At 39.2% G+C, this 12,952-nt stretch overlaps 1 protein-coding gene and 1 long non-coding RNA gene across 5 annotated transcripts in view; one reads left to right on the top strand and one right to left on the bottom strand.

The window, feature by feature from the left end:
• Positions 1–206: 206 nt before the first annotated feature.
• LOC140988124 (carboxyl-terminal-processing peptidase 1, chloroplastic) overlaps positions 207–12,952 on the bottom strand; it is a 48,502-nt gene continuing 35,756 nt past the window's right edge. The window contains exons 8-13 of one of the 4 annotated variants that reach the window (XM_073457069.1): positions 1,700–1,783; positions 1,299–1,337; positions 1,146–1,208; positions 800–929; positions 547–717; positions 207–457 (exon numbers count right to left, since the gene is read on the bottom strand). In XM_073457069.1, coding sequence (XP_073313170.1) covers positions 617–717; positions 800–929; positions 1,146–1,208; positions 1,299–1,337; positions 1,700–1,783 — 417 coding nt within the window. In that variant the 3' untranslated portion in view covers positions 207–457; positions 547–616. Of the gene's footprint in view, positions 458–546; positions 718–799; positions 943–1,145; positions 1,209–1,298; positions 1,338–1,699; positions 1,784–12,952 lie in introns of those variants that run through there. The other 3 variants (XM_073457070.1, XM_073457072.1, XM_073457073.1) reach the window with 3 other exon arrangements.
• LOC140988128 (uncharacterized) lies at positions 1,935–10,231 on the top strand. Its single transcript, XR_012177299.1, has 2 exons — positions 1,935–4,255; positions 4,287–10,231. It is a non-coding gene; the product is annotated as an uncharacterized lncRNA (long non-coding RNA).

Consider the following 12,952-nt stretch of genomic DNA (forward strand, 5'->3'; position numbering starts at 1 on the left):
GTAACATGGTACTAACTCATGCAAAAGGTGAAAGAACAGAAAAGAGATTTTATTTTATTCACACATCCTATGGACCTATAAAGGTTTCGCCTCTTTCCGCTGCTGGAATTCTTGATCTCCAAGTATATTTATACCTCTACTTATTATTATATCAAGGAGAGACCTCTGGTAACTGCTTGATTGATTTAATTCATCAGTGCATCAAATTTCATTCCCTCGCAAGTCAACTAAAACTTATTTCAAAATTTGTCCTTTTATCAAAAGGTTTCCAAAACCAAGTGCATGTGATGGGAGCGCTAATTTATATGGTACGTGGCTGGAGAAGAGGATTAACAAATTCAACATAAAATCCTGTAATGAAATCTGGCTCCCAAGAGCACACTTTACTAAATAAAGAATGACCCCCACTAGTTATTAGCACAACCAGCAAGCTTCCTCTGGCATATGATTTTTCGGCCTGTGTAAAAATATTTTAACTATACTATGGATCTTAGCAGTTAAAAGAAACAAAAAATCCATCAAAATAAAAGCACAAAAACATCTTACCCGTGCTCAGGCCAAGTAGGAGACCTTGAGAAGCACGCGTAAGAGCAACATCGTCTTCAGACGCCACCTTTCAGCCATATATATAAGCTGGAGCTGAAACTCCAGTGATTTCCAATTTTCCTTCTCGTTGCTTGTGGCACTTGGATAGATATCCGGTGACTTCATTCCAGGCTGCAGTTAACACATGAATTCTGATATGTAGCTATACTGGTTTTAATTGATTAAATCAATACAAGAAATTAGGAGTTCTTACCAGGTAAAGTACGAAAATCTGGGTCAATCCCATTCCCATTTATGTCCATATGATTTGGGGTGACATACTTCCCCATGGTGACCACAACACCAGATCCATCACTGAGCTCAAAGACAGATTGAATCAGACCCTGTAAGAAGGCACTGGGCAAAATGTTATGATAATGTCATAAGCCTGAACCCCATAACGTTGCTGCGATAATCTGAAATTAGAATCTTAAACAGCAGTCTTAAATCCTCAATCAACATTACCAGAATATAACTTACATTTACAAGATTTTGAGGAAAACCAGTTGAAATAAGAGTAGCATTAAAACAATAATGTCAAAAACTATGGCAATTAAAACCTTTCCGTAAGTCCTTTCTCCCACGAGAACAGCTCTACAGTTATCATGAAGTGCAGTAGCAACCTGCAAGAAAGAACCATTTTTTTAAATTTTAAAAAAACAGTACCCATAGGAAACTGAATAGAAAGCAGATTAGTATTCTCAAGTACTCACGATTTCACTCGCACTAGCAGTATTTTTGTTCACCAAAACCTGCATTGGAAGTGGATATGAAACGAGAGTAGTAACTATCATCTCATAAATGATTAAATCTTCACTATAATTAAATCAGCAATCCAGCTGATATACATTTTATTATTACTAATAGTACTCAGATAGCTGACAAATCGAGAAATTGAGAACCATTTAATAGCACAAACTGTTCCAGATTAAAGAAATCTGTGATGGAGATCAGCGAGTTCCATTGATGATGACAGGAGAATCGTAATAATGATTTGAAAAAAATTGCAATGTGACAAGGGAAAAGGAGCAAGGTCAGAGAGATACATTCCACAATCTTATGCATCATTACAAAGCAATCAAACTCTAGCTAGTCGCAATAAAGTTGTTCTTACAATCATCGGAGCAGTAAATAAAGGAGAAGTTTCAGCTACAATAGTTTTTATGGACAATGGATCCCTACCAACAGTGTAAGTTACCTGTCACAAAAATGAGAAAAGAAGAAAAAAATGAAGCACACAAATATAAGACGGATAAGGATGACTTTTCAAACATGCACAATAGTTAAACTCGGTACCAACACTCAAAAAAAGTGAGTGCAGCAGGCATTTGACTGTCTTTATGAGCATTATTTTCTCTAGAGTCTAGACCTTTTGTTTCTTATAGACCCCACCCACCTGCACGGAGACAGAGGTCACAATTGCTCACTGAAGTTCTCTAGGTGAGTATCGATGGAACCACTAGGGCTGTGCAAAGCTTATAGATTAACATAAACTTTAAATCCAAACATGGATAATGACAATAAATTGTGCAAATTGCAACTTAAGTAACTTAGAAATGATGCATATGAGAATTCTAATATTTTATAAAGAAAAAATTATATCTTTTCATGACAAATCAATTCTTTGAAAATAATTCAGACTAGTCAATAGGTAAATAATTAATTCAAATCGAAAAGATTGGTCTTTGCAACTTAATGATACACTTTCGCATAACTGGTTTTAAAACATCATTAGGTATGTCAGCAATGGTGCGTATGAGAATTTGAAGATTTATAAAACAAAAATTAAATTTTACTTATTTCAGATTGTTCAATTGGAAAAAGCTTAATTAAAATCGAAAAGATTGGTCTTTGCGACTTAATAATGTAATTTGGATATATCGAATGCTACTTTTAAAATATCATTAGGTATGTCTTCCTATCCGTTAGTTTATGGAAAGCATTGTCATTTGCTTGTGGAATTGGAACATAAAGCTAATTGGGCAATAAAATGTTAGGGGTCTGAAAACCGAAAAACGAGAATGCACCATAATTTCGAAAATTCAAAGGGCCACATTCAGCTGATTTAAGATGGAGTTGTAACAGCCCTTTTAATAGCCATTATCAACCATAATTGAGTGGTAACAGCTGCTAACCATCTTAGCCCATAAACAGTGGCCATAGATTGGGTGAAATCACACCCAAAGCACCAAATACCCTGCCATCTTCATGCACAAGAGCTGAGTTTCGGTCAACCATTACTACACTATCAGAGTTTCGAGAATTCAGCGGCATTTCGAATCGGATTTCTGTCCAAATTTTGAAGCCTCTGCAGCAGTCTTTCGAAGCACTTAGCAGAAACATTTCCAAGCCAAAACTCTACCCGAAGTCGATCAAGAAATAACCCTAAGATTCAAGCAAAGAAGCTTTTTTTTCTGTCCAAATTTTGAAGCCTCTGTAGGGGTCTTTTGAAGCACTTCGCAGCAACATTTCCAAGCCAAAACTCTGCCCCAAGTCCATCAAGAAATAACCCTAAGTCTCGATCAAAGTCTTTTGAAAAGCTGTCTTCTTTTCAAAGTTTTCAGCTGCATCCTGCTGCCTAAAGTAGAGCAGCCTTCCTACCTGAAGTATTGATCAAAGTCTGGTCCCAGCAAGAGTAAAGTTTCGCCCAAGTTCGAGAGTCATGATTTTCAAGATGAAAATTACTAAACAGTCTGTTTTATTCAATTGTATTTTTAGGTTTTGGTCCCCCTCTTGCAATGTTTTCATCTTCCCTTTTGGTCCATTATCTATAACTCTTTATGATACATCTCTGTTCCTTGGATTATTTGTAGTAGAGCCTGACTCCCTTTATTTCGTTGATAATCCTGCTGACTCTACCCTGGAGTTGATAAACTACTTGCAGCAACTGAAACTCGAATTACTCAACCTACCCCGACGACCTAGTCTTTCTTGTCAGACACAGCCTCTCTGGGTTGGTGCTTATCTTGATTTTTCATGGCCTATCCCTTGACGAGGTTGCAGCATTACTCTTGACTCAATATATCCATCACCAATTGTTGATAATGGATTGTTCTTTTACGCGCCCACCATACAACAACAAATCAAGTTGGTCCTTGAGTTTTACAATCCCTCTTTGTACGCATACAAGTTTTGGTTTTCACCGGCAATCCCTCACGCTACTTTATCATTTCCGGTGGACTTGACACACATTGCCTCAGAAGTTGTGTCTAGGAAATTCTCTAAGGCCACTATGCAACTCCTCTCTGCACTGCCCCAAAGATTTGTTAGTCCGATTGTGCAACTGGACCACAAATTGGCTGAGCCATTCGCTGTCCGGTGGAGGTCTCGGTACCTTGATATGATTCCTTCAGTAGTTCGACACTCTGGTTTCACATGCATTTATGTTTAAACAGTTCATTTGTCACCAATGTTTGTTATTTCTGTATCACCTAGGTGTTTCATGCAGGTGCTCGCAAGCGAGATTTGATATCAGACAAAGACGCCCCCATTGTTGCTAAACTTGTAAAAGTGGATACCCAAGGACGCTTGAAGCTTGATGAATCCCCCAGGAGTGTGAAAACTAAGCAGGGTTCGGTCATTGTGCCACCGAAACCCAACTCCTCGAAGGTAAAAGTTGTATCTAAAGTTGTCCCGACTAGAAAATTCGCACCTAGACTTCAAACTGTCGGTCGGCGATACCCTACCCGCCGTTCGACTAGGTATCGCCGACCGACCAGGCTGATTTCTCGTCCTAGCAACACTTTCGATGATCCAATTACCCTCGGCAAAGATGACTCATCCCTCTTTCCCAAACAACCGAGTAATAAATATTCTGGCCTAGCCCAGCTCCAGCTTCATACCTGCTGACGCTACTCCTTTAGTGGTAATTTTATTCACCTATCTCTGTCTTGGATGTCCTTAAATACCTGTCATGCCCAACTTTGACTTTGTTTATTTGACAGGATCTGACATCTCGGAGGGACTGACTCAGACTTATTGACGAGCCAGAGAGCCAGGTTGATCTAAGTTTCTCAGATAATGTTTCCTCTGTGACCTCCAATCTTGACAGGAGGCTATTGCTCATTCCAAGAGGGCAGTTCGAAACTTCCTCGGCCTTGGCTTGCATATGTCTATATTATCAAGGCTTCCCCAGAATTTGCTGCCTCGGGGTTCGATATACTTGATGATCTTTCGACCATATTTTCTCAATCAGATGCGGCCTTTGCTATTTAGCGCGGATATGATATCTCATCGTATATCTTTCCAGAGTAAACGTGATAAGAAAGAAGATTTAAACAGGCATGACACGGTCATTCGCGAGCAAATTGTTGCGGCGACAACCAGCTATGACGTGGAGGAGAACGAAGTTAAGAGGCTAGAGAAAGAGATCCAGAGGCGCCGAGCTAGAATGGTTACCTTGCTGGATGACGCTGAAACCTTAGCTACCTTGATGAACAACAGGAAAAGCTCATGCACTATTGACCAACAACTTCTTGGCCTTAAAGATGAATATCAAACCTGGACAAGATAGCTTCAAGAGGCCGAGAACACACAATCAGAGTGTCTAGCCAAGTGGGAGCAACTCCGAGCTTTATTTCCATGAATCTTCTTTTGTTTGGTTGACTGGCATGCAACAGTTATAAACAACAGTTATGTTTTGTTCACGGGATTTGTTTTGTAGAAGCTTTACTGATGCGTTTCCTCTTTAGACATTTTATCATCTTTTACTTGTTTATCTTTTTTGTATATGTCATTGGCATGTTTTTTCTTAGCAGGTAGCGCTGGTTTGGGGATTGGTCATTGTTTGACTTCCATTCGTTAGCGAACTCAAGACCTGAGGGCTCATGTCAGTTCATAGCATCTTGTAACACGGGTGAGTCTAAACCCAAACGTGATCTTATATGCTGCATTCACTTGAAACTCTTTCATCCCTAGCATTCATGCATTGCAGTTCAGTCGGACCTTTTTCTCGCATACACGTCTTATGCATTGTACTTCAGTCGGACCCCTTTCCTGCATACACGTTTACTTACTGTTCCTGCATGCGGTGACTCCGCTTTATATTCAGTGATTACTGGTTTGACATTTTGATTGTTGGATGTTGGTTGGGAAATAACGAGGAGTTGACTTTGATGTTGGATATTGGGTGTTAGGCGTTAGAAATGAGCTTTTCCATTGGTTTTCATTCCATAATCCAATTAGTCTCACTCATTTCATCAATTTCCAGCAAAACCATAGGTTGGCCTTAAAAACTCTCCACTCGTGATTATTTCCTCAATTGATTCCCTAGCGAAACGAAATGAACCCAATATGATAAAAATGGCCTCTTAGCCAACTTCATTTGATCATTTTCATTTTTCAATCATAACAAACAAATATTTAGATTAGTGGCCCTACGGCCTATTTCAGATGAAGTCTTCCAACAAAGAACTAAATGCATACAAAAGTGGCTAGTTAGCCTACTTTTATACCAAAATAAAACTTCCGAGCTTTTTTGTGGTTTGCATAGCGCTCTTATTCTACCATGTTCTTTCTTTATTCTTCGTTGTCTTGCCCGACAAACTTAACTCCCTGCTCTCTGTAACTCTTTCTTGCCATATTTTTTAGGTGGCCCAAACGCCTACTTCATGGGTCGTCACTGCACACGCAAACAACCAATTTACGTATGGCTGTATACCTTACCTTATCAATGATTTTTTGAATATAAGAATAATTGAAACATCAATCAAATGCTTGTACAAGTGGCCATAAGGCCGACTCCCCACACACTTAATTTCTTTTCAAGTAGACTGAAAGCTAATGTGGACTCGAATTATTACTGTTCAAACAAAAATTTATCTTTGAGAGTGGCTATAGAGTCTACTTTGTTCTTCGTATTTCACAATATGTAAGTAGTAAAATACAAAGATATGCCAAAGTTGTCAAAAGGCCAATTCTCCGCTGGATATCAACCTCTCTGCTTTCTTTAGTCACTCCCTCTTTCTTTTCCTTCCCTCATACTTGGAAAATATGGCTTTAGATACTTGCCATTTAAAATATGCGGTTGGTCATCTAAACTTGATAGCCAATATGCATGGTCTTTCCCAATTTGGAGACCAATTGCCTAAATCTCTGTCCTTTGTTCCCAGGGGCAGTATGGTTTTCCACACAATCTCCTTCTTGAGAACTTTTCTTGTTGATTCTTCTGTTGGAGATCCTTGCCACTTTCTGCTTCTGTAACATAACAATATGTTCGGATTCTCAATTCATCAATTTCTTCTAATTCCATGATCATTGCCTCACTGTAATGTGCAGGGGAGAGTTCGTTCTGTTTTGCCACTCGCTTGATGGTACCATAATCTCTAATGGCAGCACTGCATCGTTGCCAAAGGTGAGGGCAAATGGACTTACTCTAGTTGCAGCCCTTTTAGATGTTCTATATGCCCACAACGTCTCTGACAATAGACTTGGCCAATTCTTGAGATTCACTTCCATCATCTTCTGTGGAATCTTTATCAAACTTATGGAATCTTTATCAGAACTTTGTTTGATGCTTCGGCCTAATATTGGATTGTGGGTAATGAGGAGATGAGTTTATCAACTTGGTTCCATAGTCTTCTGCGAATTCCCCCATATCCGAACCCGTGAACATAGTTCCTTGATCTGTGGTTAGTGACTCTGGAATTCCAAATCTATTAATGATTGATAAGATCCGTTCTGAGCACCTGCGAGGTTGCTTCAAACACAATATTATCAATGAGATGCAATAGCTCGTGTTATAAGAATGTAAACACCGATGAATTAAATCGAGTTTGGTTTTAACTCAAGCGGAAAATAATCGAAGTAATCATTCGTAAAGAAAGCTGATCAGTTTAAAGTTTTTAGCTTGTGTGAACTAAATAATTGAAATAAGGAGGATCAGTTTGAGCTTGTATCGGTTCAGTTATGGTGAGAACTGAACTGATATCAGCTTAAACTGATCAATCAGTTTTAAAGCAATAGTTAGACAATTAGGAACACAATATATGTTTATGGATGTTCGGAGACTTCAACTGCTCCTACGTCACCTTTTCTACCACCTAAGGTAGGTTCCACTGGAAGACTTTGATTTATACAACGCCTTGGACAAACCCACTCAGCTTAGGACTTACGTTAGTGCCTAACTGAACTCCTAGTCTAGATTGAAGGCAACACCTTCCAATCAACACTTGTTTAACGTCTATGTGTTAAAGACTACATACACAAGTTTATTGTCTTTGTGCGAGACTCACTCAGCTATTCGATAAGCTCAATTCTATGTGTATATGTGAGTGATTGTGTGAGAAAACTAATCTATGAATACAACACGAAAGTATTCTCACACACTGAGGGAATTATGCTTCTAATTTAAGCTGATAACATGTTGAAGTGTTCTCTCAAATTTGGGCTGGTTGCTTCTTGTAAGCTGATATGTATTATGCGTGCCCTCTCTTATCTGTGTTCATCCGCACACACTTGTTTTTCCACACATGTATGTCGATGGTCTTGATCTTGTATATATATAATAAGGGCAATGTAACTGTACATCAAGACTCATCAATTATATTCGTTGCATTTTGAATTCGTTCCTTGAAATTTGTGTCTTGTCTTTCTGACTGCCTTTCTGGAACGTCTCGACTTTAAGCTTTGTTGCAACGTTCATTATTGTCCTTTGATTGGACAATTACTTTCATACCCTTGTGCAAAGCTGGATTCCACTTAGATAAGCTTGTCTTCTTCTGCAACCTGATCGGCTCCTAACTGATGCTCTGAACTGGTCAACTGATCTAGTGAAATCAGTTGGCTCGTCAGCTAAACTGATTTCACTGATTCAGTTGAACTGGTCAGCTGTGCTCTTCATCAGTTGAACTATTCATCAGCTGGCCGAGCTTCTTAAGGTCTTCTGCTGAACCACCTATCACCTTGAACAATCAGTTGAACTGGTCTTGGTATTTCAGTTGGACTGGTTCAGTTTGGGCAATTAGTTGGCACTTTCAGTTTGCGTCTTGATAGCTTAAGTTTTGGCTCGGTAGCTTTCTGCGCACTTACGTAAATTCTTTAGAGACAAAAAACAAGTTTTGTTAACATCAAAATCAAGATTGCGAACATAAAATGTTCCAACAATGATGTTTTTTTTTTTTACAAAGTTAATGACATTACCTTGTTCCGCCTTATTCAAAGCCACTGCTTCTACCCATTTGGTGAAAAATCTGTGGCCACAAGGATAAACGAGTAGCCTATAGATGACGATGGGTAAATTTTCCCAATTAAATCCATGGCCTAGCCCTTGAATGACCATGGTGTGAAAACGCTGTGGAGTTCATCCACCGGAATCCTTTGGATGTTTCCATGCCTATGACATGGATGGCAACCCTTCGCATATCTGATGCAATCTTTCAGAATAGATGGCCAATAGTAGCCATACCTTCTTATCAATCATCTCATCTTCACTTTAGATTGATGCGCTCCGCAAACTCCCTCGTGAACTTGCTTCATGATTTCTAATGCTTCTGGAAAACCTATGCATCTAAGGAGCAAACCATCTAGCCATTTCCGATACAAATCTCTCTCAAATCATCTCTCTTTTTGAAGGTTCATCCACACGTCGTTCTCTATCTTGATCATCTGACCTTTTCCTGATTTCCATCCTTCGCGATTCAACTTCATATGTGTTTTATTGTCTGAGTATCTTTGGTGCTGATGGTCAGATGACTTCCCTCTAAACCATCGGGTCTGTCACTGCACGGGTTCGGCTTCTTTTCTCATCGAGAAGACCCCTCAAATCTGTCACGTTTACGTTGACAGAAGCTACTGGGGGAAATGGATAATCATTCACTGTCATGGACTCTTGTTTGTCAAGGAACTTCAAGACTCCCTTGTTAATTATGTCTTGCAAAATATTGTTGAAAGTCCAACAAGACATAGTGGCATGATTATATGAGTTGTGGTACTTACAATATTCTCGACCATTCAGCTCTTTTTTGGGTGTTATTCTGTGATCTGTTTGAAAAGTGATGAATTTTTCTTTTACCAGAAAATCAAAAACTTCATCGTCTTTGATACGTCAAAAGTGTACTGCATATCCTTGGGGAGTTGAGGGCTATTCTTTTTCTTTGGTTCTCTGTCAGTTTTTTTTTTAGCAAAAGAACTATACATGAACCAGCTAATTGAATCTAAGCCAACACATCTTCTACCTCTTGATAATAAGACCCCATAGAAGTTCTCTTTTTGTCCGACTCCTCCGGCAACAGTTCTTCATATTCAGCAACTTTGGCATCCACCAAAACGTAGTTAAGAGCTCTCATTTTTAGATCATGAGCCATATATCTCCCAGGAGATTCCAGTACCTGTTCTATGTCATATCTCCAATCACCAGCTAAGTTTACATCTAAGTTGAATGTGTGTACCTGAATCTCTCTTGGCTGAATGGAGGGATGATTCCTCTTCTGAATCAGCACTAGCATGTGCGTAAGTTCAGGAGACATCTTGATTGTTGGTGAATGGAAAACCCAAATTAAAAGATAGCGGTTTTCACACCTCTTTGGGAGGTGATCACAATACCAGCTCCGGCTGCTGTTTCTGTACTTGATCCATCGAATTTCAATTCCACCCACTCCACAAACTGGAAACCCAACCTGCTCTCCAATAAACTCATCAAGTGAAGGGTGATCAGCTAAAAAGTCAGCGATAGCTTGGCCTTTCACTGACTTTTGGGGATAATAGATCAATATAAACTCAGCCAATGCTACAGACCATTTACCAAATTCTCCCAGAGAGAACGATTCTATTAAGCATGTATTTAATCAAATCAGTTTTAACCACAACAAATACTCTTGAATGAATCAAGTAATGTCTTAACTTAATACATGCATAATACAACGTTAAGCATAACTTCTCAATCACAGAGTATTTCACTTCTACTGGAGTAAGGAATCTACTCAAATAATAAATAGCCTTCTCATTTACTTCGTGATTATTTTGAACTAGCAAGCATCCGATTGATTCATGAGCAGCTGAGACATATAGTTTAAGAGGCATTCCATACCTAGGTGGCATAAGAACATGCGGATTGGCTAAATATCCCTTGATCACATCAAAAGCATTCTAATTCGAATTTTCCCATTTGAACCCCCCGCAATCTTTGAGTTTCAACAATTGTAAAAACTCTTTGGTTTTCTCTGAAAGGTTAGAGATAAAACATCTCAAGTAATATATTAGTCCAAGAAAGCGTTGTAATTTTTTCTTGTTCTTGGGTAAATTTGCCTCCATAATAGTCTTCGCTTTGTTTTTACCCACCTCAACTCTCTTCTGATGTACCAGAAATCCCAAAAGTTCCCTGCTTTCACGCCAAATGCGCATTTCAACGGGTTTAACTTCAACTCATGTTGTCTCATTCTTAGGAAACTCTTCCTCAAATGATCGATGTGATCAACAGAACTCTTCCTTAAATGATCGATGTGATCAACAGATTGTTTAGATTTCAATAAGATATCGTTTATATACATTCAATGAGGTGCCCTATCATATCGTAAAAGATCGAGTTTATAGCTCTTTGAAGGATAACAACTCATGCCTAGCCACCGAATCGATCAACATATCAGGTATCGGCATCACGTAAACATCCTTGGGAGTTGCACAGTTCAAGTTTCGGAAGTCGATGCATATTTTGACCTTGCCATTCTTTTTCATGTACAACGGCCTTATGTGCTCAATCATGGCTGGTGTAGGCTTCTCGAGTATCACTTGTTTAGGCCTATTTGGAGATCATATTTGATAATTACTCTTGAAGTTCTTTCGAGTAGTTTATTTGCATGATCTTCCTTTTGCACTGATTGTTTGGGTATCAACTCCCTATTCTCTTCTTCCACCATTTTTAACCTCTCTGCAGCATCAACACTTTTGTGGCACAATCCACGGTGATGTGAAACTTTCCAACACAAAAGTTGATTGTTTTTCTTCTCTAAACATCATCCTCACTTAACAAATCGTGGTCGTCGTCCACTAACTTATATTCAGTAGCTGATCTTCCAAATTTGGACCTACTCCTCACATTATCTTCAGTGACTGAAATATCAATTGTGAGTTCATTTTCCAACTTAGAGGACTTTCCCTTTTTTGCAGCAGCTCAATCTTTCAACAATCGTCTCTTCTGAGTCTTAGTAAGTGGCTTGAGGAACTTTTTCTGTTGGGCTACTGTCTAAGACTTGCTAAACTCCCGTCTGGCAGAGAGGACGTACCTGGCCTTTGCTCCCCTGCCTTCAATCATTTCTTTTTTTGAAGTTTCATCCCCACATCGTTCTCCATCTTGATGTATGAGAATTAAGTCTTATTAAGTTTTGCCCAAACATATTAACATCTTTGCCGGCAGGACATACGCAACTGAGCCATTGTCAATCAACATCCTAGACACTGGCTTCCCATTTACGTGGGCTTTGATGTACAACGGCCTTATGTGATTGGTCATGGCTGGTGTAGGCTTCTCAAGTATCACTTGTTTAGGCCTATTTGGAGATCTTTTTTGATAATCACTCTTGAACTTCCTTTGAGAAGTTTATTTGCATGATCTTCCTTTTGAACTGATTGTTCGTGTTTCAACTCCCTATTCTCTTCAGCATCACCACTCCTGTGGCACAATCCACAGTGATGTATAACTTCCAACACAAAAGTTGATTGTTTTTCTTCTCTAATCATCATCCTCATATAATAAATTGTCGTCGTTGTCCACTAAATTATCTTCAGTAGCTGATCTTTCCAAAATTTGACCTCCTCACCACATGATCTTCAGTGACTGAAATATAAATTGTGGGTCCATTATCCAACTTAGCAGACTTTTCTCTTTTTGCAGCAGCTCTCTATCTCAACAACCCTCTCTTCTGAGTCCTAATAAGTGGCTTGAGAACTTTTGGTATAGGGCTACTCTTTAGGACTCACTAAACTCGTTTCTGGCAGGGAGGACGTACCTGGCCTTTGCTCTTCTGCCCTCAATCAATTCTCTTTTTGAAGCTTCATCCACACGTCGTTCTCTATCTTGATATGTGGAAATTAAGTCTTCTTATGTTTTGCCCAAACATCTTAACATCCTTACCGGCAGGAAATTCACAGCTGAGTCATTGTCAATCAACATCCTAGACATTGGCTTCCCATTTACGTGGGCTTTTATGTACAACGACCTTATGTGCTTGGTCGTGGCTAGTGAAGGTTTCTCGAGTATCACTTGTTTAGGCCTATTTGGGCGACCCTCTTTGAAAATCACTCTTGAACTTCCTTCGAGGAGTTTATTAGCACGATCTTCCATTTGTACTGATTGTTTGGGTATCAACTCCATATTCTCTTCTTCCATCATTTTAAACCTCTCTGCAGCATCACCACTCATGTGGCACAATTCACG

The sequence above is a fragment of the Primulina huaijiensis genome, chromosome 11 (assembly GCF_012295235.1).
Source record: "Primulina huaijiensis isolate GDHJ02 chromosome 11, ASM1229523v2, whole genome shotgun sequence".
NCBI classification, from domain to species: domain Eukaryota; kingdom Viridiplantae; phylum Streptophyta; class Magnoliopsida; order Lamiales; family Gesneriaceae; genus Primulina; species Primulina huaijiensis.